The following is a 26,895-nucleotide window of genomic DNA, read 5'->3' as shown; positions in this document are numbered from 1 at the left end:
GCACCACCCCGAATGCAGCATGCAAGAAACAAATGCGCGCGCTCCATCCAGAAGTCTGTCAGTGACCCTGCTGGGGAGCGCTGCGCCTCTGTTGTGAGGGCAGTGCTCATGGCGGAAGTGGCGAGAGATGAATTCGTGCGTGTGTCTCTGCTGCCTTTGATGCCCGTGCCGCTGCTGCCCCTGCCGCTGCCCCCGCTGCTACTTCTGCTACTGCCGCTGCTGCCCCTGCCGATGCCTTTGATGCCCCTGCCGCTGCTGCCGCTGCCCCCGCTGCTACTTATGCTACTGTCGCTGCTGCCCCTGCCGCTGCCTCTGCTGCCCATGCCGCTGCCTTTTGATGCCCCTGCTGCCCCTGCCGCTGCTGCCCCTGCCGCTGCCTTTGATGCCCCTGCCGCTGCTGCCCCTGCCCCCGCTGCTACTTCTGCTACTGCCGCTGCTTCCACCACCACTGCCGCTGCTGCCCCTGCCGCTGCCCCCGCTGCTGCTACCCCTCCCTGCCCCTTTACGCCGCCGCCGGTGAGCAGCAGTGTTGCGAGTGCTGCTCGCTGGGCCTGCGGGCCAGGCGACGGGGCCGTGACTGCGAGGCGTCTCTGGGCTCGCTGGGCTCGCTGTGCGCGCTCGTCCTGCACAGCTGCTGCCGGGAGCCCGAGACGGCGGCGGTGGCGGCGATGGTGACGACGGCCCAGGCGGAGACTCTCCGGACCCAGCTGTCCGTCGGTCCGGCGCTCAGCACGGCCGGTGAACTGTTGACCTTTTTGTTGTTGTTGTTTGCTTCGTTTTATTTTATTTTTTTCCAGGTGTTAAGGGTCCCGCTGAGCTGCGTGGCTCTTTTTTTTGTGGGAAGCCACCTGGCCATCGCAAACGATGGCTCAAAACGAAGTGGGTTTATCGTCACGCGGAGACGTAGAGCGGCAACACAAATGCTCTGAACGCGTGAAGTCAATTCTAAATGTGGAGGGGAAAAAAACCGCAGGACCCGGAGAAAAATCCACGTGACCACGGGGAGAGAGAGAGACACGCAAACTCCAAATATGGAGGCGTAAGGGTCTGGATCAAACCCCCGACGTCCTGCATACCCCCGATTAGCACGTGCGGTGGCTACGTGCGGTGCGAAAGAAGTTACACATTCATCCATCTGGCCAACGCTAGCCACAACGTGTGGCCACACGGTTACACGTGTAGTGTTGTGGGTTCTGGAGACGTCGGAGACGGATCTTGGAGGCAACACTATTTATTAACACAATACTCAGCAGTACGGTCCCGGCACACTCAGGGCAACGGCCCTTCTATCACCACTGCCTGGGGAGGTACTGCCTCCGGACTAGCGTGCCCTAAGACGGAACCTCAACTCTGGGCCCTCCGGCTATGGGTGCCTAGGGGAGGCTACTCTAACCCGACCTAGCCAGGGTGCGGGTTCCGACCACTGGCCCGCTCGGACCCGGCCCTCACAAGGACGTCGGGCCGGGGGTTCCCAGTGTCTCACCACTGAGCCACACAGAGTCCCGGTCCTTACAAGGGCAGCGGGGCTAGGGGTCCCAGGGTCCTATCTAGCCGGTCTTCTTGCTTCTGTCTTGGACTGGCCCCGGACCCTTCCAGGGGTCCGGCTTTTATACCCAGCACCGGTGCGTCAGCCCTGGCTCCGCCTACCTTCTAGAGAGTTCCAGAGGGGGCTCCGGGGGATCCCAGGACACCCCACAGCCCCCTCCTGCTCTGGGGCTAGGGAGATAGCGACTGCCCCTGCTGGACTGTGTCTGCCCCTACAGGTTAGTGTACATAGCCCGTTTACGTCGCTACACGCGCAAGGAGCGCAAATCACGAGCGGAGGGAGAATGCCTCGTGGGAACGTGGCCAGGGGACATTGTGTTCCAGCGATCGCACCCGGCATTACTTTGAGTTAACCACTTATCTCTGATTCTGACTAATACTTGCTAGAATAAAGACACTTCTTAATAATGATGTTCCTCTCGTGTGCCGTGTTTCCACAGAGTTTTTTTAATGTAACATTGGCTGGGGAACGATGGAACGCCGTGATCATCACGGTCCGTCCTTAACCATAATGAATGCCCCCGGAATTTTTTTCCAGATCAGATTTTTTTTCTGCCGCAACTATGAATTACCGCACGGTTGTCGTAGGGGATGAATTTAACAACAAGAACAACAGCAGAACGGGCACATTGCAGGCACCCGTGTGTAGAGGCACAAACGCGCATTTGGTGGCTGAGATGAACGCAGCTCGTAGAAGGGTCCCTTCGACGGGTGAGTCGTTGTTTGCTCTGGCTGGTAGGAGGCCCTGAGCGTTTGGGTCCAGTTACATACAAGGGGCGCTGCTGCTGCCACGGCGATTAAACGGTTAGCACACTGCCCTTGATGGGCAATTTAGAGGTCGCAGGTTCAATTCCATCTCCAGGCAAGGATGGTTAAACCAATTGAACAAGCTTCTTAAATCCCTCCAACGTTGTCCATCCAGCAGAATAAATAAACTAAACTAAAAACTAAACTATATATTTTTTTTATTTTACCAGGTAAGACCCACTGAGCTATATAGTTAAGCGACGTGGTCACAAATGATAGCTCAACGAAGTGGCTTATCAGGTGGAAATATACAGCAACCAAATACTCTTAACTCATGTTTCTAAATGTGGAGGGAAACACCAGAGGACCCGGATAAAAATCCACGTGACCAAATGTGCAGGCGTCAGGGTCGGAGTCGAACCCACGACCACCTGCATACCAGGCGAGGTAGTTAACATCTCGTCAACGTGGTCACAAGCCTTCTCCCTACTGAAAAGAGCATTGGGCGGTGCTCATCTCCGCTGGTGGAAATTCCGCATTCGTATGGCAAGGGGAAGGACAGGTGGTACTCATTTAATGATTCGTATTCTACTCCCCAAACTGTCATTGCTCTACGAATATGAAATCGTCAACCTCTCTCTTCCTCCCATCTCTCGAGACGCACCTGTTGTTCTTTCCACGTGCGCGGCATCGTGTGGCCTGGTCGCGTCGGGAGTTGCGTTGCACGTCCAAATTGCCGATTCATTTTCATTGTAACCAACACGTGGTGGGCTGCAAGGATTGGGCCGAGTCCATTCCCCCCCCCCCGGCATGAGACCTCGAAAATATGACAACCAAATCGACAACCACAAAAAAATGGGACGAAACTCCCGTTTTTCACAACCTTCCCGCCTGCCCCTTTCCTGTTCCGGGCACTCTGAATTGACGGCTCAGTTTTTCCGGAGCAGCAAACGCGCCGCGTTGCGCGCGCCCGTAAATCGGCGGCCTTCACGGCGAATTCCCTTCGCTGCCCGCGTTGCGAATCTTCAACCGCTCTTTCATTCCCTGCTTCAGGCGGTGTGGGGTGGTCAGGGAGGACGGGCGGGGGGGGGGGTGTGTGGGGTTGGTGGTGGTGGGGGGGGGGCATTAAACGGACCTCCCCCCTCCCGTCTCGCTCGTCCCCCCCCCCCCCCCTCGATCTGCCCCCATCGTACGTATGCGTAAATCGAAGTTTTTTCGCGCCGTACGTAGCCAACCGTGCTTTATCGGAGGTGCGGGGTGAAGCACACGAAATGAAATGCAAAAAAAGCAGTTCTAAAGAAATACATTTTCAATCTTGAATCTTTAAAGTGGCTAAGTACGGTGAAAAAAAATAAGTTCAACATTCTTACTCTGGCAAATCGCCCGATGATGCTGGATGTAATTACCGGCGAAACGCCGTGCTCAAATTGTTAATGTTGTGAATTTACTCTCCAACACACCGGTGGGCTAAAGTAGCAAACTAAATTGGCGTTCTATTTACGTGACAAATCCATGACTAATTGGCTGTGTCGGGTGGTGGAGAGTTACGACACATTTATACTTACTGCGATCTCACCTTAAAAAACCTTTATTATGAATAACATTGGGTCGCGAAAGCCTGCTGCTGCTACGTGTTACACATTCGTACGCACATGCGTAGCGCCAGCGGCTTGCTCGTGATTCGTCCGTCGCCCCTCCGTGCCGCGCACATCAACCGCGAGGCACCACGGGCGGTGCAACGATCAGGCTGGGCTGGCCCAGCGGTGCCACGCCCGCCTTCACCACCTTCCAATGCAGCAGCGGCAGCGTCAGCAGCGTCTCACATCCGCTCGTGTTATTTGATTTTCGTTGTTCGACTTTTGGCGTCACACGCCTCTTGTGGCACCCACTGGTGGTAGGAGAACGCCGTGGTCCCTGTAAGGACACCTACGACGAGCACTGCTCGATATCGTACCCGACAGGAATTTGGAATGCAGAGCAAAGGAATTTAGAAGAAAAAAAAACATTCTATTCGTATGTACGTATTTATTTAGGGGCGACATGATTGTCATTTGCTGTACACGTAAGACGGCCGTGAGTGATTAGTATTGTGTGTAAATTATAACGATTTCTATGCAGGGCCTAGAATGCTCACGTTTGGCTTGAATATAGGCGATTATAAACTTGTATTTAAAACAAGAAAAAAAAACATATTCGCATTTAAGCCTCCCAGAGATGAGAACGCAGAGTTCAGTATTGGATGAACATGCAGGGCAGGGTCAACCCTATGTTCGACGTCCGCTGTGAGTCTCGAGTCCAATGAAAATATAAAGGTAAAAGTGCAGCCCTGCGCTTCCTTGCTCATGGCCCTGCTGGCAAGGAGGTGAGGGCCTCTACATGGAGGAAGCCGGAATTTCTAGCACTGGCTTAGGGCTGCAAGAAGGATGGGCCACAGTGGCGAGATGTTCACTACCTTGCCTGGTATTCAGGGGGCACGTGGGTTTGATCCCGATCCTGACGCCTGTTGTATATTTGGAGTTTTCGTGTCTATTTCTCCCTGTTGTCGCGTGGATTTTTCTCCGGGTCCTCCGGTTTTCCGCCCTCCACATTTAAAATCAACACCACACGTTGAGAGTATTTTGGCTGCTATAAATGTCCACGTTGATCAGAAGCCACTTCGTTGAGCCTTCATTGGTGATAGCCAAGGTCGCATCTGAAAAAAAGAGCCGTATGATAGCTCAGTGGGCCTTATCTGGTAAAATAAAATAAAAAATGTTGAGCAGAGCATTTGACCCTCCCTGTGACTGACATCCAGTGCTGTAACCCTCTTTTGTCCACGTATCCCGTGTCCACGTCTCCCGTGTCCACGTCTCCCGTTTCCACGTCTCCCGTGTCCACGTCTCCTTGTCCACGTCTCCCGTGTTTACGTCTCCCGTGTCTACGTCTCCTGTGTCTACGTCTCCTGTGTCCACGTCTCCCGTGTCCACGTCTCCCGTGTCCATGTCTCCCGTGTCCACGTCTTCATGTCCACGTCTCCCGTGTCCACGTCTTCTTGTCCACGTCTCCCGTGTCCACGTCTCCTTGTCCACGTCTCCCGTGTCCACGTCTCCCGTGTCCACGTCTCCATGTCCACGTCTCCCGTGTCCACGTTTTCTTGTCCACGTCTCCCGTGTCCACGTCTCCTTGTCCACGTCTCCCGTGTCCACGTCTCCCGTGTTCACGTCTCCTTGTCCACGTCTCCCGTGTCTACGTCTCCTCTGTCCACGTCTCCCGTGTCCACGTCTCCCGTGTCTACGTCTCCCGTGTCCACGTCTCCATCTCCACGTCTCCTTGTCCACGTCTCCCGTGTCCACGTCTCCATGTCCACGTCTCCTTGTCCACGTCTCCCGTGTCCACGTCTCCATGTCCACGTCTCCCGTGTCCACGTCTCCCGTGTCCACGTCTCCATGTCCACGTCTCCCGTGTCCACGTCTCCCGTGTCCACGTCTCCCGTGTCCACGTCTGCTTGTCGTCTGACAGCCCCCAGGGCCACGCTGGAGCCAATGGACGGCAGCGCTGAGACGTTGGAGGGGAGCACGGAGGCACTGGAGCCCGGGGCCACGGTTCCCAGCCACAGCATCGGTGAGGTCAAGAGGCCACGAGCTTTTGCGGCCTCGAGCCGTCGATGGAAAACAAAAGGAGTCGTATACCTCTCCCTCATTCAGACCCTTTTTTGTTGTTGGGGCAGGTGCCATTAGCGAACACCTATTAACCGACCACGTGGCTTCTTAGTCAGCAGTAGAGCGAGCAATCAGAAAGCTGCGAATTCAAATCCTGGTGCTGGAATCGACTCAACCCATCATCCCTCCGGGGTCGGTAAAGTGGGTACCACTTTGAGGGGAAGTCCAAAAGTGATTGTCCTATGGATAGACTCACCCCCGTCACGGGAATATGCAATTTCCACCACTAGCTCAGGACTGAGCACCATTTCAATGCTCATTGGCGCAAGACATCACTGTTGAATTTTTTTCATGAGACTGGCCTGGTACAGGCGGAGCTTTATCCGCCCATACTGGTCACCGGTGAAAAATAGCCTTGTAGCTCATCGGATTCATCCAGTCTTAATAAAGATTATGATTCTGTTATGGACAGCAACCAGGCCCGACTGCCTTTACCTCCGCAGCGCTGATGTCGATACACCGCACTGAATGCTAAATCTGAGGCTTCGTCAACCCAGAGGGGAAACCTTTTTTCGGAGCATCCCGACAAGCGACCTCGCTTTGCCGGGCACCCGATGCAGGAGCTGGCTCCTAGGGTTCAAGGTCGCCACCTGCTGGCCCTGCAGGGTAGGCACTAGGGTTCAAGGTCCCCACCTTCTGGCCAACAGGGTCCGGCACTAGGGTTCAAGATCGCCACCTGCTGGCCCTGCAGGGTACGGCAAGTCCTGTCGCGAGCAAGGCCGTTTCGTGTCCAACGGTGTTGCAATCTGTCACCAGGGTTCTCCTGTTTCTTGCCACCAATGTGACTGTGAACGGAGCGGGGCCAAACATCCCAACATAGGACCGCGGAAGTTGGGCAATTGACGGGGTTGGTTCTGGCCGCATTCTCCTCTCTTGTCCGATGTCCCGCGCCTCTGCGAAAACCGCGCACGAGAAAGGCTACAGCGTTGTGAGAAGCAGGGGGCATGAGCGATGCGATATAGAATCAAACGCGATTATATTTAAGGGACGCAATGATTTTAATCTATTCGCTTGCAGTTGCATGTGTTTTGTAAAAGACGATGTTGCTCAATGTGACGACATTTTGATTTGAACGAGCCGAGTCATTTCATACGTTGGGTTTCTATCCATACGTGGTTGTAACTGATGCAAAACTCCAAATGCATTTACAAAATATATTACTAATTCATGGCGATAATGTAATTTTTTTTTATCGGTAAACCAGCCGAAGGTACAAATGGATTCTTACGCGGCGAAAAAATAAAACCAAACAAATGCGTGGCACATTTTTCTTCTCATTTTAAGGACGTCATTGAAAGCTTTAGGGGCAACGTTGCAAAATAGTTTTTTGTTGTTGTTGAACATTTGGACTGAACTATATCACTGAACTCCGAGCACGCTTGTCCACGCATTGACGACGGGAAGCTGCGTCGCGTTGTTCTTTTCTTTATTGGCTCGCTGATGCGTGCCCCCGCCGACTTCGCTCTCCGCTCCGGCCCGCGTCGAATGTGCGTCTCATCGGGCAGCAGCGGCGGCAGCGGCAGCGGACGCGGAGGCGTCCGGTGGAGAAGAGGACGCGGCCGCAACAGAACTCTGCCAAGGTCACCCGCTGCTCGAGCACTCGTCACCCGCGGCGCTCCGTCGCGTTTTCCCTTCAGCATTCGGGGGCCGCTTCAAAAACGCGAAGATGAAAAGGCAATGGGGGTTCAGTGCAATTCGTGTTGGTTGCGCACGTACGTACGTTGAGCTTCTTTGGCACCGTACGTCGCCGACCGCGCTAAGTGGAGTGTGCGGGGGAAGGACAGCAAACTGAACTCAAAAAGCAGTTGTAAGTACATGAATAATTAAAAGCACGTAGCTCCAGTGGCTTACTAGTTGATGGGAGAGCGTTCCAGACGGCCGCAGAAGCGCGTCTGAAAGCGCGCGATGCGGTGACCGTCTTTGTTCGATGCAGAAGGGTTCATTGCCCAAACCTCGATTATTATTATATATGTTTTTGAAGACCATGGTGTTATTGACGAGTAAGGGCTCTGTGATAAGACGGTACGAGTGATGATGATCATCATTATTATGACCGTGATATTTTACATCACGGTTTTTTTCGAGCATAAGCGGCCAGCAACAAACAGCACTTGTGTAAGAGATAAGAGTTAATAATTTAATTCAATTGAGCGAGGTTGTACGAACTTGGTCAAGGAGACGATGGGAGGGAATTCATGTTTATTTTTTATTTTTGGCACAGGCCCATGGGGGCCCAATATGCTCAGTGACCAGCAGCTGACGGGCCGTCTTGTCATGAAAAAAAACCCAATAATTTACTTATCACGTTTCTTGCATTTGAGCAAGGTTACAATAACTTGGCGGAGGAGATGATAGGGAGAGGGAAAATAAGATAAGAGGGAAGAAGCGGAAAGAGAGATGGAGACCTGCGGTGTGGTTTGTTACCAGAGTAGTGATTTGGCCTCACATAGACAGCGCAAATGAACTCGACAAAGCCGAGGTGCATTTCGACTGCACAATGCACTCGGCCCTCGAACATTTAGAATAAAGGTGTGTTCAGAGTTTTTTGTCTGCAATGCATCTCCACACGACGATGAACCACCTCGTTGACCTGCCACTTGTGACAGGTCGCTTCCGAACAAGAGCTGGATAGCTCAGTGGGCCTTACACATGGTCAAATAAAATTAAAACAAGTTTAGTGTGTTAATGCGCCACGTGCCCGGTACATCGCATAAACCGGAACAAAGGGAGGTGGCATAGAAACGAGCAGTAAGTAGTAAATATTGACTTAAAGCCTTCGTGACTGCAGGAATTCATATTCTTTGGGTCTTTCTGAAGACGACCGCTTGCGTTGCGATCGAAACGTCGTAGTTTTTTGCTATTTTTTTGCGATTTTCTACGAAGCAATCTACGTGACTTTACCGAAAGACCCAAGAATATGAATAGTTTTAAAATAAGTTTAACCCCTCCAACCCCCCCCCCCCCCCTCCCCATTTACGTGCATCTCAGGAGGTGCTTGCGCCCAGCTGTGCCACGCGACGGAGCAGGGCATCGTCTGCTCTTGCAGCCCAGGCTTCCGCGAGCGAGGCCCAGGGGACACTTGTGCTGGTGGGCACCGCAGCGCCCCGCCGTTTACTCGGCTAGGGACACGGACGCGCGCACGTGCGGTTAATGCGGGGCCTGACGCCTCGCGATAGGCGTCTTGGTTCACGGTGGCGAGGTGTTAGCTATCTCGCCCGGTACACAGGAGGTCGTGGGTTCTATCCCGACCCTGACGCCTGTATACTTGGGGTTGGCGTGTTGTCTCTCTCCACGTGGTCATGTGGATTTTTCTTGGGATCCTTCGGTTTCTCCCCCCCCCCCCCATGGGTTTAGAGGATTTGGCTGCTATTCGTTTCCACGTGATAAGCCACTTCGTTGAGCTATCATTTGTGGCCAGGTTGCTTCTGAAAAAGAGCTACATAGCTCAGTGGGCCTTACTTGGTAAAATAAAAAGTAGTTTAAGTTAAACTAGTTCAGTTTGAATTTTGATTTAAAGCTTTCGTGACTGCAGTAATTCATATTCTTAGTTTTTTTCGGTAAAGTCACGTTGAAGAGAAACAACAAATAATATATATATTTTATTATTTTGTGACTGCAGTAATTCATATTCTTAGTTTTTTCGGTAAAGTCACGTTGAAGAGAAACAACAAAATAATATATATTTTATTATTTTGTTGTTTCTCTTCAACGTGACTTTACCGAAAAAACTTATTTTGTTGTTTCTCTTCAACGTGACTTTACCGAAAAAACTAAGAATATGAATTACTGCAGTCACGAAAGCTTTAAATAAAAATTCAAACTAAACTAGTTTAACTTAAACTACTTTTTATTTAATAAAACTACTCTTTATTTAATAATAATATATATTATTATTTTGTTGTTTCTCTTCAACGTGACTTTACCGAAAAAACTAAGATTATAGTTTAGTTTGATTTCGTATTTTAATATATTTTACACCTCCTGTATTCTCTGGCAGAATGTGTAACTCCTAAGTATTTTCATAATGTCAATGCTAATCTCCGTATAGTCTTAAGAAATATAAGCAAAGCTCCGTTTCTGTGTCTCCACGTATAGACACAAACGTGTTTTAGTCCATCACTCTCATGGCTTTCCACACCAATATTGTTAAGCAGCATTTGCTCAATCTTCACAGCAACACACAATGGGTTCATGTGCAGCATGATCATAGCAGATTATCTCAGCGAATGGTGGCACGGTAATCATCATTAAAAAAAAGAATGTCGTAGTTCAGAGGTCGTTTATGTGTGTGTCTTGAACTTCTTTTGCACCGTACGTAGCCAACCTTGCTAATCGGAGGTTCGGGGGAAGGGCAGCAAACTAAACACAAAAATAGATCTTAAGAAATTAGTTTTCAATTTAAATTTGGTCCCAGCTGTACATGGCTCCAGTGGCTTCCTAGATAGGTATTTATTTAAAGACGGTCACCGCATCGAGTACTTTCAGATGGGCTCCTGCAGCCGTCCGGAACGCTCTTCTTTCCGATATAAGGAATCTCTTTTTAAATCTAGATTGACAACTCATTTCTTCTTTTTTTTGGTGTTCAGTTTGTCGTCCTTCCCTCCCGCACCTCCGAGTAGCACGGTTGGCTACGTACGGTGCAAAAGAAGTCCAACGTGCATACATACATACATACATGGCGCACTTTTTGCGCAGGTGCAGCCGACGATGCAGGGCAATCGCTGAGACGGGCATGGCACGAGGCCGAGCGATAACGCTGACATAGCACCGCACGCTCGAACCTCTCTCCCCTCCTCTCTCTCTCTCTCTCTCCCCCCCCTCCCATCTCTCTCTCTCTCCTCTCTTTGTGCCCAGACATTGATGAATGCGAGAGCGGCGCTCACAACTGCTCCGAGGGCCAGGAATGCAGAAACACTTGGGGCTCTTTCGTTTGCTCCGAGGCCGACGACAGCTGTCGCAGGGGTTTCGTCCGAAACCCGCGCGGACGCTGCGTCGGTACGACTCGCGTAGGACGGACGGACAGGCCGTGACCGTTCGAAGAAGGCGCTTATAGCGCGGCCGTGGCAGTGCAGCCACCTGCGATTAGCGCGAACCAACTAACTCAACGCACTCGTCAGTGACACCTAAAGAGAAATGAAGTACAAAGTAGGCGCTTCTTCACAGCACATGGAGAGGCAGAGGAAGACGACCATTGCCCGAAATGTCACCTGTTATATGTGGGGGTTTTTTCTTTTCTTCTTCCCCATCATGCAGTGTTATTGACGAATGTGGTGAGGCTTTTGTTGTTGTTGTTGTGCTTGTGCACGAATGCCAACACAGCGGCAGAAATTACCCATGGCTATACACTAAGCCTGTAAAGTAGAGTTTCAAAACACATAGGGTGTAACTGGCATTGGCCAAACATTACAATGATACAACAAATTAGCTGCTTGGCAGAAACCGTCCAGGAAGCGAGTTAATAGCAGTAATGTAGAAAATTAGTTTTCTTAACAAAATACAAAGCTATGGAGAGACTTGTGGAACACCTTGTATAAAATGTAACAATGCAATGTCACTCAGGCAAAATGTTCACTGAGTACCACTATGGAGAGACTCGCCCTCGCCATGGGAACGTGGAATTCCCACCGCTGGCTCAGGGCAATTAGCATGAGATGAGCACTCCTAGCGTATACATTTACAAACATAGTGAACAAGCGGCACGTGCCCACCACTCAACGTACCATTGGCAAGGCCGCAAAAAATACCGCAAAATAAATTCTGTGAAGACTGTAATCGGTGATTATGTAAATGCACATCTGTATAATAATAAGAGCACTTATGACCACCGCAACGAACAAATATGCGACATACATCAGCCGGGGGGGGGGGGGGGGGACATTTACGTGCGTAGCGATAATGTTAAGGCAGCGTGGACATTCAGCTGCCAAATAATTTTACGATGGCAATCAATCTCGCGTTGTTGTCGCGTTGCCCCTCGCTAAGTGCGGCTAATGTGGCCCACGAACAATCGCTTGAACGACGGGATACTCTCGATATCGCGCGTGATTTTGCGATTCTTGGGATATCGTGATACTTGGGATATCGCGATATCACGATACTTGGGATATCGCGATATCACGATACTCTGGATATCGTGATACTAGGGGTATCGCGATATCACGATACTCGGGATATCACGATACTCGGGATACTAGAGATATCGCGATACTTGGGATATCGCGATATCACGATACTCGGGATATCGCGATACTAGGGATGTCGCGATACTCGGGATTATCGCCAGCGAGGCGGTTACAACGAGCAGCGCAAAAGGGATGGAATGTTGAGCAAAGGTGAAGGTGCAGAGTCCTGGGCTGGCTCTCTCTCTCACGCCACTGCAGGCAGAAGGGCCAAGAGAGAGAGAGCCCTCCCTGCCCCAGCTCTGGAGCAGGGGGGTCGGCAACCTGAGGGTCTTTAAGGACCGCTCTTTCGTGGCTCGCGACGCTTTCATTGCAAAGTAACAACAACAACAACAACCACCCTCCGAATTCATTATCGATCAACGGCGGACGTCCAAAAAGCCCAAACGGTGATTTGTAACGTGGCAATTGCGAATAATTGCGCGTGCGACCTTCTGAAAAGAGTGATCGCAAGACGCCACGGTTTGACGTTATCCGTCAAGTACCCGTCTTGTATTCGCACGCATTCTCGCGGCTCTTGAAAACGTGTATTCATTTACCAAAGTCGACGAAAACGCCTCCGCTTGTCATCTTGGTTTTTGCCGACCCCCCTGGCACTGGAGTGTTCAGCGTCGCCCTCGTCTCCCACGCTGTATCTCTCCACCCCCGCACCCCCCTCTACCCCCGGCGGCGCCCCTCGGCAGACGTGAACGAGTGCCTGGCGGTGAGCCGCGCCTGCGGGCCGGCTCAGCGCTGCGTCAACTCCCCCGGCTCCTTCTCCTGCGAGCGTGGCGGCGGCTGCGACAGCGGCTACCAGCTGGACGAGGACAACGACTGCATCGGTGACTTCTTCCTCTTACCCCCCCTTCGTCTATCCCCTCTCGTCTACCCGCCTCGTCTGTCCCTTCTACCTACCCTCCCCCACCCTCTTGTACCCCCACCCCCTCTTCTCGCCCCTTCTTCCATGCTTTTAAGATATGGACCAGCAAGATCCCTCAGGTCCTCTGGGACCGGTCTTTGAGTCGCCCATAAAGGCCAGGACTAAACCCCAGGGAGACGCGGCGATTCGTGTGTACGGTCCTCGCCTGTGAAGCAGCCTGCCAGGGGATCTGAGGGCTTCAGAGTCATTAAGCACTTTTAAAATGAATCTAAAAACGAACTTTAAAAAAACTTGCTTTTAATTAGGATTTTTCTTAGTGTGTTATTTTTCATTATGTCAATGCTAGAATTTTGTAACAACGTGATTTTATTTTTCTTACAATTTCACTTTCATTGTTCAAGTCTGTAAAGCACTGTGTGCTATAGAAATAAAGTTTTATTGATTATATCCCCTTCTTCCATCCCCCTCACCCATCCCCTTCTATCCCCTTTCCCGAAACCGCCCGGGGCTTTGCTCGCGTTAAAGCAACGCAGCTGAAAGATTGCACCCCAGAAGTGCCGTACGACTGATGAAATGAGTAAACACAAAACCCCTTTTTGGCTCTTTTCACTCGAATAAAATAAAAAATAAAACCTTTATCATGAATAATATTGTTTGGGAAAGCCCACTGGTACATCTGTGAAAAAGTGCTTCGTAGCGCATCGGATTCCTCCAGTATAAATAAATATTGTGATTCTGATTTATTTTAAGTGAAGAAACAAACATCGGAGCGGGGGGGGGGGGCGTTACGTCAGCACATTAACTTGCTGCCGCAGGGACTCCTCTACTTACGAACACACGACTTACGAACTTTCAGCGATATGAACAAACCTGTGCGTATGTCATGCAGATGCCACATGAAGACCTAGTGGCATCGACATCGGCAGAACATCAAGAACCAGTGGCATCTAGATCTACAGGAGATTATACAACTTTCAAAGCCATTCGCCGTGTTTAGTGTACATGCCGTACAACGCACTCGGCATCGACAGGTGGGCGCAAAGTTGGACTTATGAACAAATCGACTTACGAACAGACCTCCGGAACCTCACTGGTCCGTAAGTCGAGGAGTCCCCTGCGCTAGTTTTCTCCACCAACGCACGCGATGACAGCTTCTCCGCTTCTCCGCTCTCGTCCGTGCGCGTTCGCGTCCGCAGACATCGACGAGTGCGTGACCGGCGGCCACGACTGCACCAACGACACCGAGTGCAGCAACACCAAGGGCTCGTTCCTGTGCCAGGCGCGGGCGCAGTGCGGCGCCGGCTATCGCCTCGACGACACCGGGGGCTGCGCCGGTGCGCGAGCGCGAGCGCGAGCGGCGTCACCCGCCTCGGACGTTCACCCTCGCTCGCCCGTCACTCGCGATGGGGGGGGGACGCGCACGGACCCACGCCCTATCGCCCGCTAGCGTGCGGGCGAGCCCCCGACTCGCAGGCCGCCGGCGCTGCGGTGTGCTACGGCGGCGGGTCGAGGGGGGGGGGGGGGTGTCCCCCTTTGGCTGTGCTGCAGAAGGGCAACGGAATGGTTCAGAGTTTTGAGTTGCTCAGGCATTTCGGTGCCATGATATGTTCATCTTTAACCTTAAATTATTACTATCGTCAAAGGTGGGGGAGGGGGGGGTGGGGTATTATTTTCTATCGCTGGGCAGACCGGCCAGGTGGCTTAGCGGTCGGGCGAGCGGCTCGTAGCAATCGTAAGTTCGGGGGTTCAAACCCTGGCGTTGGGGTTCACTCATCCCATCATCCCTCGGGGGGGGGGGGGGTCGATAAAACGAGCTCCAGGATTGTGGAGGAAGTCAACAGTGGTTGTCCTATGGATAGACTCGGCCCTGTCATCGGAGTGTGAAATCTCCACGACTGGCCCGAGGCTGCAAGCAGCTCACGTCACCACGTTGACTCACGAGAGGCAGTGGCGCTCGCTGACAGCCACCCCGCCCAGCGGCGTGTAGCGGCGTGGGGGTCGAACCGGAACAAACGAACCTCGCGACAGAACGAGTGATGAATGAGGAGTCATTTGGAGTGCCTTAAGAACGGTCACTGAATTTGCGCGCGCATTCAGAGGCGCTTCTGCGGCCGTCTGGAACGCTCTTCCTTCCGATATTAGGAAGCCACTGGGCGATGTCCACTTTTCACATCTAGAAGTGCGCTTTGGAGCAACCGACGACGCAGGCATCTGCAGCTACGAACTTTTAAATCTAAATCGAAAACTAATTTTCTTGAGAACCGCTTTTCGTGTTTAGTTTGTTGTTCCCCCCCCCACCTCCGATGAGCACCGTTGGCCTACGTGCGGTGCGGAAGAAGTTCAACGTGCGTACAACAAACAACAAAGATCCCCGGTATAGCCTTAACGCACTGTTGGGACAAGTGCTGTTAGCGAGCACCTATTAAGGCCGGCACGGCACACGAGGGGGTGGGTGGCCAGCAACCACGCCCGTCCGCCTTTTTCTCCCTACTGGTGATATTTACACATCGCACCGGGTACTCATTTGAGGCTGAGTCGACCTAGCGGAGGCCCAGGACCGATTCAAATAATCGTCACTGGTGCCGGGCCGTGAGCGGGAATCGAACTCGTACCGCCGGGTTCGTAGCGCAGCAGCGCTAACCACTGCACTACCGCTCCCCACACGCACGCACGCACGCACACGTCACAGCTCGATCACCGGTCGCTCGCGCGGTGCGCGCATCAACGCGTCGACGATGTCGGAGCCCGAGGGGCGCTTGGTGACGGCGCTCGGTCTCTCTGCAGATGTGGACGAGTGCTCGGCTGAGCGGCCGCCCTGCGCCGCCGAGCTGCCGTGCGTCAACACGGCGGGCTCATTCCAGTGCGGCGCCCAGCCCATACCGTGCGCACGCGGGTTCATCGCCAGCCCCAGCACGGGCGCATGCACAGGTTCCACCGTCGATCCGTCTGCCCGCACGCGCCACCTCCTGCCAGTCCGCTGGCAGGAGCTGTCGCCGCGCACCGCTTGCGGGCACCTTGAGCAGCTCTGGCTTCCTTGTGAACGTGTCTTCGTGCGTGCGCTGCTTTGAATTGGGCACAGCAAGGGGGGGGGGGGGACCACAGCTGGTGCGTCTGTCGGTCGTCTCAGTCAACCCCATGGCAGCTGCGTCGGTCCAGTGACCTCCTGTGAGCGAGCCTTCGGGCACTTCACGCGATGGCCACAAAGTGCACCTAGCCTGGCACGAGCGCTGCGGTGGTGACATTGTCCGCTGCTTAGCGCTGAACGACAGCTGGCTGCTGCTTGCTTTCGGTCGTTTTTGTTTATGGGGAGCAGTGGTTAAGGTCTCATAGATATTATAATAATGATAATAACACATTATGAACGCGTGTTTGCGAAGGGGGTGGGGAGCGGTGGCGTAGTGGTAAACGCACTGCACCACGAACCCGGCCACCCAAGTTCGATCCCCGCTCACGCCCAACACCGCCAGTGAGAATTATTTGAACCGGTTCTGGGTCTCCTCCTAGGTCGACTCAGCCTCAAATAAGTACCTGGTGTGGTGTGTAAACATCGTCACTGGGGAGACAAAGGTGGCCGGGCGTGGTGCTGGTCACCCACCGCCTCGTGTGCCGTGCCGGCCTTCATAGGTGGTCGGTAACGACACTTGCCCCAACATTCTGTTAAAGCTATACGGGGGGGATATTTGTCTTTGTCTTTGGGGTTGGATTTTCGTCTTCGTTGTCGCTGTTGTTGTTGTTCTTGTTATGATGCGGCGTGTGTGACGACGATTGTGACGACGATTGTGATGACGATGCTCGCATTGTGACGACGATTGTGATGACGATGCTCGCATTGTGACGACGATTGTGACGCCGACGCTCGCGCGTGATGACGATTGTGACGATGAATTGTGACGACGACGCTCGCGTGTGATGACGATTGTGACGATGACGCCGACGCTCGCGCGTGCCACGGCAGATGTCGACGAGTGCACCACGGGCGTGCACGGCTGTGGCGAGGGCCAGCTGTGCCGCAACCTCCTGGGCAGCTACCGCTGCGAGTGCCGGCCCGGCTACCGCCTCGACCCGCCCAGCCGCTCGTGCCTGGGTGGGTGGGAGCGGCGGGATGACGTCACGCACCTGGGGGCGGGGGGGGCGGGGTCAGACATTTGTGACGATGTGTCACGAGGGGAGGGGGTGGGGTTTGAGAAATGTGACGTCGCGTCAAAATGCGCAACTTTAAATGAATATAGACAGCACGTTCTAACTTAATTAAATAGACTTTGTAATAAATGTTTTCTCCTACAACATCAGAGTGCAGCGCCACATTAAATACGCAACTACAGTGACAATAGTTTAAAGAGATTTGAAGCATGTTTTATTTTTTGGGGGGGTGGGTGGGCGCATAGCTTTGTGACGTCATATTTGAGGGTGGGGGGGGTCTGACTTTTTGTGACGCCGTGTGACGAGGGGAGGGTGGCGGGGGGGGAGTAAAAAAATCGTCCAAAATTGCGTGACGTCATTTATGGACGGCCCCAAACCATCGTGGCAACAGCAACGATAACAATGTTGAATCTGAATGGTGCCTGATCTGGCTACCGCTGCTGCCGCTGTTGTTGTTCACACGCACGCACACAGATGTGGACGAGTGCTCGCAAGGCTCCGGGAAGCCGTGTGAGCAGCTGTGTGAGAACACCCAGGGCTCCTTCCGATGCCTCTGTGCACGGGGGCTGGCGCTCAGCTATGACGGCAGGACATGTGAAGGTGCGTGCGTACGTACTTTGGACTCTCTCTCTCTCTCCCTCCCTCCTCCTCCTCCTCTTCCTCTTCCCCTCTCTTTCTCCGCCTCTCACCTGGCCGTCGTTGAAATCACTCGGGGCTTTCACCCTTCGTCCCACTCCTCTAACGTGTGTGTATGTTGAACTTCTTTCGCACCGTACGTGGCCAACCGTGCCAATTGCAGGCGCGAGGGAAGGACAACAAACGAAACACAAAAGTCAGTTCTAAAGAAATGCATTTTTAATTTAGCATCGTGGTGTAGTGTATAGTAGTGCAGTGTATCGTAGTGTGTAGTATATAGTGTAGTGTACGTTGAACTCCTTTCGCACCGTACGTGGCCAACCGTGCTAATCGGAAGGTGCGGGTGGAAGGACGACGAACTAAACACGCGATAAAGGCGAGTTACGTGACGTAAGGGGTGGCAGGAGTGCCCTCTCGTACAATGTCTGTGCACAGGGTTGGTTGTAGGGGGTTGGTTGACCGTGCTTTTGCTTCCGCCGGTCAGTGCGACTTGGTGGGGCGGGGGGGGGGCAGTGCCCGTGGGGATTACGAGTCGATATCACCACGACTTCTACTGTTTTTTATTCTAGCAGGTAAGGCCCACTTGAGCTGTATAGCTTTTTTACAGAAGCGACCTGGCTATCACAAATGATAGCTGAAGGAAGTGGCTTATCGCCTGGTAATGTTTAGCTGACAAATACTCTAAACGCGTGACGTTGATTTTAAATGCGGAGGGAAAAGCCGGAGGACTCCGAGAGAAATCCCCGCGACCACGGGAAGACACGCAAACTCCAAATACACAGCAGCACGCATCAGGGTCGGGATCGAACCCACGACCTCCTGTATACCGGGCGAGGTAGCTAAAATCTCGCCACATTACACCCAATTCGGACACAGCGTAAAAGCATCCTACTACTCATACCTATATCATCGCTATCTAGTCTCTCTTACAGATGAACCAATGCGTATTTTTAGTTTGTATATCCATACACGGGAACAAACAGCGTTTCACCCGACGTGGATAAATTATCCGTATTATAAATAATCTAATACATCGGGACGTGAACCCAGTGGGGCCTGTTCGCCTAAAGTCCCGTCACCACGTCTGGATCACAGCGGCCTCGCTCTACGCCACAAATCCAAACGAGGGCGAGGGATGGAAGCGAGAGTCTGGACTGCGACCCTCCCGTCGAACCTGCCGGTTTCAATCTTCTCACGCCGCCGACCGGTCGACCGTCAACCGAATCGGATCCGGGCCACGTGGCCGCAGCGGCCACGTGATGCACAAATGACGCATCAAAACATTCGGGTCGGCCCTGCGAGTGTGCGGCCAACGAATCTCCAAACCATCGGCCGGCATCGTGAACACTCCGCTGCTGCTGCTGCTGCCTTTACTCCTTTAAAGGAGGAGCGGACGAGATCCACTCTGTGTCTGAATAGACACAGAGTGAATAACAACATCTACAATTACATCTTTAATCTGCTGCTATTAATCCATACAAAGAGGAAGAATCTGGGACGTGGCCCAGTGCTTGCAGTAGTTGTGGTGGTTGCGGTGGTTGCAGTAGTTGTGGTGGTTGCAGTGGTTGTGGTGGTTGTGGTGGTTACAGTGGTTGTGGTGGTTGCAGTAGTTGTGGTGGTTGCAGTAGCTGTGGTGGTTGCGGTGGTTGCAGTGGTTGTGGTGGTTGTGGTGGTCGCGGTGGTTTGCGGTGGTGGCGGTGGTTGTGGTAATTGCAGTGGTTGCAGTAGTTGTGGTGGTTGCAGTGGGTGCAGTAGTTGTGGTGGTTGCAGTAGTTGTGGTGGTTGCAGTAGTTGTGGTGGTTGCAGTAGTTGTGGTGGTTGCGTGGTTGCAGTAGTTGCGGTGGTGTCGAGACACTCTGAGCCCATGCCCCCCCCCCCCCCACTTTCATCGTGAGATTGACGCCTCGAGACAGAGAGGTGAGACAATTAAACATTCCTCGCTCGAGGGGGGTTCCCATGAGCAGCCGAGTTCAGCGGAGTCAGCGGAGTTCAGCGACGAGCGTCAGAGAGACAATGCGAAGCGTTCCCCCCGTCGTTCACGAGGGATACGTTCTGGAGATGCTCGTGAAAGAGCACATTTCGTGGATAAATGACGTTGGCTTAAAATAATTACGACGTGAATAAGCTATTCAGTACGCGACTATCGTAACAAATATCTCTCATCACTTTCTCGCATCATCTCCGATTGGCGCAGTTGGCTGCGTACGGCGCGAAAGAAGTTCAACGTCCATACATTCCTCACCTGGTCGCTCTCTCTCTCTCTCTAGCTCTCTCTCTCTCTCGGTGCTGTCGTGTAGAGGTGTCCACGTGAGTCGCAGATAGCCCCAAAATCGCGGACAGCTAAGTTCGTGAATAGGGAACGCTGCACGTGTGCATGTTGAACGTCTTTCGCACCGTACGTAGCTCACCACGCTAATCGGAGGTGCCAGCCCCGTACGTAGCCCACCACGCTAATCCGAGGTGCCAGCACCGTACGTAGCCCACCACGCTAATCCGAGGTGCCGGCACCGTACGTAGCCCACCACGCTAATCGGAGGTGCGGCAGGGGGGAGAGGCAAGAAGAACGAACCGAACACAAAATAATTGAAGACTGGCGGTGTGCGCTCCGATCGTCGTGGGAGGGGGGGGGGGAGAGGTTTTGTGTCCGGCCCCTGGGAGTTCACGTGCGTTCGCGCGCCTCTCCCCTGACCCCTCCGCGTCCGCAGATGTGGACGAGTGCCTGCGCCCGTCCGTGTGCCAGCAGCGTTGCAGCAACACCTACGGCTCGTACCGGTGCCACTGCGAGCAGGGATATCGGCGCGGCCCCGGGAACAACAGCGCCACGTGCGAAGGTACCATGGGGGGAGGAGGGAGTCGGTGTGTGGGGGGGGGATGATGGGTTGGGAGGGAGGGGAGGTGGTTAGGGTGGGGCGCGGAGTGCGTTGCTTTTCACCGAGTCTCTCGCCCGTTTGTTCACTCGCACGCTGGCACATCTGCCCAGGGGCGGACTGGCCGACTGGCCGATGACTGATTGATAGACTCATTAGGTGACGCACTCACTCACTTCAATTGCTTGCCCATTCATTCACTTCACCCGCTCGCTCACTCGTGCGCATCACTTACTCGCTCCTCACTCACTCGGTCACTTACTGGCTCACTCACCTCCTTTGCGCATTCATTCATTCACTGACCCGCTCGCTCAACCGCTCGCCCAATGAATCGCTCAACAACTCACGCTCTCGCTCACCTACCCACTCACCCAACTCACGCTGTTTTTTTAAGTCGACAATGTACCTGTCTCTCCTTGCAATGCACGCAAACCTTTCATCCGCGTGCATTCATCAGTTTTACAAGCGGTGGTCAAACATTTTTTTATTTTTGGGGGACCGTCACGTTAAATGTACAGCGACTCAAACTTAGGCCACCTTCCGCAATATGAATGTGCAACACCAGCTCATTCGGGTATCAATTCTCGCACAGCACGGCGTATTACCTCTGCAACGACGTGCGGAACTCTGTACGGCGATGGTCTCTCCTCAAATCCTCCTCTCCGCCCGGCAATATTTTATTCGATTGGTCGTTCCGTTTGGACGAACATCCATCGACTCTTCACTCCATGCGTTCGTTTTTTTGGTGATTGGTTTTGTTCGCTAACTGTTAGTTTGTGTTGTCGTTGTGTCTGCATTGAAACGTCCCGTTGTGCCTGACCGTCCTTGCTCCGCCTCACGGCCGCACTCCGTTCACGCTGGGGCCTCGATGATTCATCCGCACTCAAAATGCTCTTCGGCACGTGCCGATATCCCACAAGTTGCTGCGCGTCATCAGAAAAATCCCACCGCGGAATGACGGAATGGTATTTAAAGAATGGATGTACTGCAGACTTCGTGGTCACCATCATCACGATCCATGGGCAGATCTGCCCGTAGGTGCCCACTAAACATTTCGCCGTTTCGTTTCAACTTTCCTTCCGTCTTGTGCCAATGCGGTCAAGTGGTGGCCGCATCTTTGTGGCACCCGTCTCTTACGTCGTTAGGGCTTCCTCTCTTTCCGCTCCATTCCATTATTCCGAACAACAACGCACTTTTAATTTATCGTCGTTTTCCATCATGCACACGTGTCCAAACAGTGGCATTTCCCTTCTCATCACTGCCCGCATTGGCAGGTTTTCTTCCATGTGCAACCATTTTCTTACTTCTCCTGCAGACTTCGCTACCGTGTATAATAATAATGATGATGATAAGATATTAATTTAAGACCTTTCTCGATCCACTGCTGGATTGAGAAGCCCTCCCCAAGAAGTCGCCACCTCTCGTCATCCGACGATTATAACGATCCATCCCAGCATCGGCACAGAATCTGATTTCATCGCTCCATCTCCTTTGGGGTGACGTCCTCCCAGTATTATTTATTCCATACGGAGAGACATCTGCGCTTGCTTTGGATGCAGCGAGTATCTTTATAATCTGCAACCCTCATTAAATTGGCATTGCGTTAGCAACCTGAAGGCTCGTTAGGCTCCATCCTCGGCTGCCCTCGGTCACTGTTCGATATTCTCTGCAGCCTCCAAAACCAACTGTCAACTCTGAATAAATAAAATATATATACATAAAGTGAGAAGAGTGTTTAAAAACATTTTCAACTCAACTCCGTCGACAAATTGAAGTGGCACGTGTTTTTTGACCTCGGTCAGAAGTCGCGTGTCGTCAAGATCTCGGCGTTCTGGTCACAGGTTCCCCGGTTCCTCTTGGGTGAGAGCTAGCAAGCGCTGTGACCGACCGACTCACTCGCAGACGGCTACATCTTCTTCTCTTCCATTGGCCTTCTGGGCCATTGGGCTCACGACCTTTCGCCTTCACCCTAGACACCTCGACGCAGCGCTGCCTCCACTTCTCTCGTTTGTCCGCCGCTGTATTATTTCCAACCGACAGCTACCGTCGTGATTTAAAGCTTTCGTGACTGCAGGGATTCATATTCTTGGTTCTTTCGGTAAGGTCACGTAGAAGGGAAACAATAAAAGAATAAAATTATAAAGCAATAAAATTCACCCCGGTTCACGTGCCCGAATCACTGCGGTCTCCCCTAATTGCCCTGACTCTGTTGCCTCGCTTCTTTTTGTCCGTGTCTCTTCTTCCCGGGGCTTCCTTGTTCGTTCGTTTGCTCGTTTTCAGGATTTTTGTGTATATACTGGAGAAATCCGATGAGTTATAAAGCTCTTTTTTCACCGATGTCCCGGAGGGGCAGCTCAGAACGTTACAACAACAAACAATACGAAAAAACACGATAGGAATGCAAGGTATAGGAAAGGTAAAAAAAAATCATTTAAAGCTTTCGTGACTGCAGGGATTCATATTCTTGGTTCTTTCGGTAAAGTGACGCAGAAGCGAAACAATAAAATAATAAAAATATAAAACAATACAATTCTCACGACGTTTCGACTGCAACACAAGCAATCATCATCACTCCGATGCTGTGGTTTTCACACCTGATGATGATTGCTTGTGTTGCAGTCGAAACGTGAGAATTTTATTGTTTTATATTTTTATTATTATTTTTGTTTCCCCTTCTACGTGACTTTACCGAAAGAACCAAGAATGTAAAAAAATGTACTCATAAAACTAAACTTTTGTTTTTGTTATCTCACCTGGTAAAGCCCGTTGAGCTATTGGCTTCTTCGTCAGATGCGACTTGGTCACACATGACATCTCAATGAAATGGATTTTCGAGCGGACATTTACGGCAGCAAAGTCATCTGAAAGAAGCGTTGAGAATTCTCCGCAAGGCTCTCCTTTCAGGGGCGGCTCTTATTCTCCTCCTCCTCCTCCTCCCCATTCATTTATTTCACCGACTACAAAAGATGGGCCAACGAGGTTCCTTATCATGTGCGCGAGCTCGCTGACACCGTGGGGTTTTCAAGGCGGCGTTCCAACAGACTTTAGCCCCACGCCCGCAACGGAGAGTCCTGCTCGGGGCACTAAAGTTGCGCTACCAGTGCCCGTCACAAAGCGCACATGGGAAGGTGCCCCTCAGACCCCTCCCCCCCCCCAACCGCCTCCGGGAGGTTCGCTCACTCCGATGAAGCTCCCGCAAAGCATCGTCAAGCGGGACAAGCGGCGTTGGCGACAGCGTTTGATGAGGGTCACTTACAGGGCTCCGGGGTTGGTGGTGATGGTGGTGGTGGGGAGTCATCACGTAAGACCACCCAGTCACCGAAGACGACTGCTGCTGCTGCTGCGAGAGGGCCCCGGGGGGCATTTTTTTATCTCTCTCTCCTCACTGAATTCTAAAAATGCTGCCCCACGTCGCACGAGGCCGACTGTTACCGCTCGCCCGCTCTACACCCCTCCCCTCCCCTCCCTTGTTGTGTTTTCTCTCTTCGCCAGACATTGATGAATGCTCCGGCGGTGTCAGCGGAGGTGAGGTCTGCACGTACCGCTGCGTGAACACCCCGGGCAGCTACGAGTGCAGGTGCCCTGTGCCGGGCTACACGGTCTCGCCGAATGGCCACGCGTGTCGAGGTGGGGGACAGAGCGCGCGCACAAAACACAGCAAAGACCACGCGCACGGAGATTCATTCCCCCGCGCCTACCACGTGCAGCCTGCAACAGACCGTCGGGGGGACAGGTGCTGTTAGTAACATAACCGCGCCCGGCCGCCTTTGTCTCCCCAGTGGCGATGTTTACAACACCGCACCCGGTTACTCATTTCAGGCTGAGTCGACCTAGGCGCGAGGCCCAGGATCGGTTCGAACGTTCGTTGCTGGTGTTGGCTGTGAGCGGAAGTGCGAACTCGGGTCGTCTGGTTCGGTGAACAGCGCGCTAACCGTTGCACTACCGCTGCCCACACAGACACACACACACACAAAGCTATAGAGAAAGATCCCCCAGGTAGACTGCGAGTGCTGTTGTTAGCAAGCACCACTTAAATCTGGCACGACGCACGAGCGAATCGTGTGGTCAACACCACGCCCGGCGGCCTTTATCTCCCCAGTGCTGACGATTAAGGGCTGCACCAGGTGCTAATTTAAGGCTGAGTCAACCTAAAGAAGGGCAGGTACGGTTCAGATTTTCTCCACTGATGTTGGCTGTGAGCGGGAATCTAACTCGGGTCGCAGGATCCGTAGCCCAGTGTGCCAACTGCTATGCCATCGCTCCACACGCACATGCACCTGCAATCCATTAACATTTCATTTTCTTGATACAGTTTGGCGTGTCCAGGGATGGGAGCACCGAGATCTGGGTTTGACTCCAGATCTTAATTTAGTTGTGTTTGGAACACACGTGCATGTATCTGTGTGCTTTCTGAGATTGCATGCTTACACCGTTGCTGAGCTAATTTCCCAAAGGCACAAAATATCAAGCGGCCAGCAACAAGCAGCACCATAAAACGTTTCAACGGAATGTTTTTTTTTATTATTGAGCGAGGTTAAAATTAATTTTGGGGCGTGAGACGATGATGGAGAGGGAACTTCAAAGTGGAGCAGTGTGAGGGAAGACGTAGAAAGAGAAGTGCTTTGACTTGCAGTGTGGTGCGTGAGTGAGTGGGTGGGTGATTGGGTGAGTGAGTGAGTGGGTGAGTGAGTGGGTGACTGGGTGAGTGAGTGAGTAGGTGAGTGGGTGAGTGAGTGGGTGAGTGGGTGAGTGAGTGAGTGAGTGGGTGAGTGAGTGGGTGAGTGGGTGAGTGAGTGACTGAGTGAGTGAGTGGGTGACTGGGTGAGTGAGTGAGTAGGTGAGTGAGTGAGTGGGTGATTGGGTGAGTGAGTGAGTAGGTGAGTGAGTGGGTAAATGAGTGACTGGGTGAGTGAGTGAGTGGGTGCATGAGTAAGCGAGTGAGTGAGTGGGTGAGTGGGTGAGTGAGTGGGTGAGTGGGTGACTGGGTGAGTGAGTGAGTGGGTGAGTGAGTGGGTGAGTGGGTGAGTGGGTGACTGGGTGAGTGAGTGAGTGAGTGGGTGAGTGAGTGGGTGAGTGGGTGAGTGAGTGACTGAGTGAGTGAGTGGGTGACTGGGTGAGTGAGTGAGTAGGTGAGTGAGTGAGTGGGTGATTGGGTGAGTGAGTGAGTAGGTGAGTGAGTGGGTAAATGAGTGACTGGGTGAGTGAGTGGGTGCGTGAGTAAGTGAGTGAGTGAGTGGGTGAGTGGGTGAGTGAGTGGGTGAGTGGGTGAGTGAGTGAGTGGGTGAGTGAGTGGGTGAGTGGGTGAGTGAGTGACTGGGTGAGTGAGTGGGGTGACTGGGTGAGTGAGTGAGTAGGTGAGTGAGTGAGTGGGTGGGTGAGTGAGTAGGTAAGTGAGTGGGTGAGTAAGTCACTGGGTGAGTGAGTGGGTGAGTGAGTAGGTGAGTGGGTGAGTGAGTAAGTGAGTGACTTGGTGAGTGAGTGGGCGAGTGAGTGACTGGGCGAGTGAGCGAGTGAATGCGTGAGCGAGTGGGTGAGTGCTTTGTTGTGATCTGCAGTATGGTGGCTGAACACGGCGTGAAGGAGATGACACACAGCCAGTGGGCTCGCCCGAGTCCTCAACACGGGTGGAGGCATCAACGGGTGAAGTTCACGGTAACAGTGACCACGGCGTTAGCGATAGGAAGACCGATAAGGAGAGTAACCGACCGTCGATGAGTGAGCGAGCGACCGCAGTGAATCAGTGAGCGCTGGATCATCAATCAACTTGACTGCACTACAATGGACACAATGAATTCTTACGAGATTGTTTCACCCCTGGCGGGCACGTGCGGGGTGGGGGGTGGGGGCACCGGGTGTGTTTCCGTCTCCCCTACAGACATAGACGAGTGCTCCTCGGGAACTCACAACTGCACCTCCGCCGATATCTGCTACAACGTGGCCGGTGGATTCCGCTGCCTGGCCTACAGCTGCCCGCCCAATTATAAGAAGACGTCGGTCACGTGAGTAGCGTTCAGCCGCCGTAGACGCACACGGCCCCGGCGCCGCGCGACACGACATCAGGGCACTCGTTGCGAGCCCGAGTCGACACGTGGGGGAGACCGAGGGCCAGGTTTTGTGCACTCGCCACTCATGTCGGCCGTGAGAGCCGGGGGGATTGAAGTCACCGCTTTCATGAAAGGGGGTGCGCTGACCGCTACGAAGCTGCCCCCCAGCAGGCACGTAGG

At 52.9% G+C, this 26,895-nt stretch overlaps 1 protein-coding gene across 4 annotated transcripts in view; it reads left to right on the top strand.

Moving 5' to 3' along the window:
- The window catches only part of LOC116951145 (fibulin-2-like), a 51,293-nt gene that overhangs the window by 17,686 nt on the left and 6,712 nt on the right, over nt 1-26,895 (top strand). For 2 of the 4 annotated variants that reach the window (XM_032969602.2, XM_076073514.1), the window contains 13 exons: nt 525-738; nt 5,791-5,892; nt 7,496-7,570; nt 8,979-9,077; nt 10,845-10,985; nt 12,853-12,990; nt 14,225-14,362; nt 15,813-15,956; nt 16,984-17,112; nt 17,643-17,768; nt 20,510-20,635; nt 24,164-24,298; nt 26,547-26,670. In XM_032969602.2, coding sequence (XP_032825493.2) covers nt 525-738; nt 5,791-5,892; nt 7,496-7,570; nt 8,979-9,077; nt 10,845-10,985; nt 12,853-12,990; nt 14,225-14,362; nt 15,813-15,956; nt 16,984-17,112; nt 17,643-17,768; nt 20,510-20,635; nt 24,164-24,298; nt 26,547-26,670 — 1,691 coding nt within the window. The remainder of the gene's footprint in view (nt 1-524; nt 739-5,790; nt 5,893-7,495; nt 7,571-8,978; nt 9,078-10,844; nt 10,986-12,852; nt 12,991-14,224; nt 14,363-15,812; nt 15,957-16,983; nt 17,113-17,642; nt 17,769-20,509; nt 20,636-24,163; nt 24,299-26,546; nt 26,671-26,895) is intronic. The other 2 variants (XM_032969606.2, XM_032969603.2) reach the window with 2 other exon arrangements.

This window comes from Petromyzon marinus, chromosome 42 (genome assembly GCF_048934315.1).
Source record: "Petromyzon marinus isolate PM22_M1 ecotype Great Lakes invasive population chromosome 42, UKy_Petmar_22M1.pri1.0, whole genome shotgun sequence".
Lineage (NCBI taxonomy): Eukaryota > Metazoa > Chordata > Hyperoartia > Petromyzontiformes > Petromyzontidae > Petromyzon > Petromyzon marinus.
This window is presented reverse-complemented; position numbering and strand designations above follow the sequence as displayed.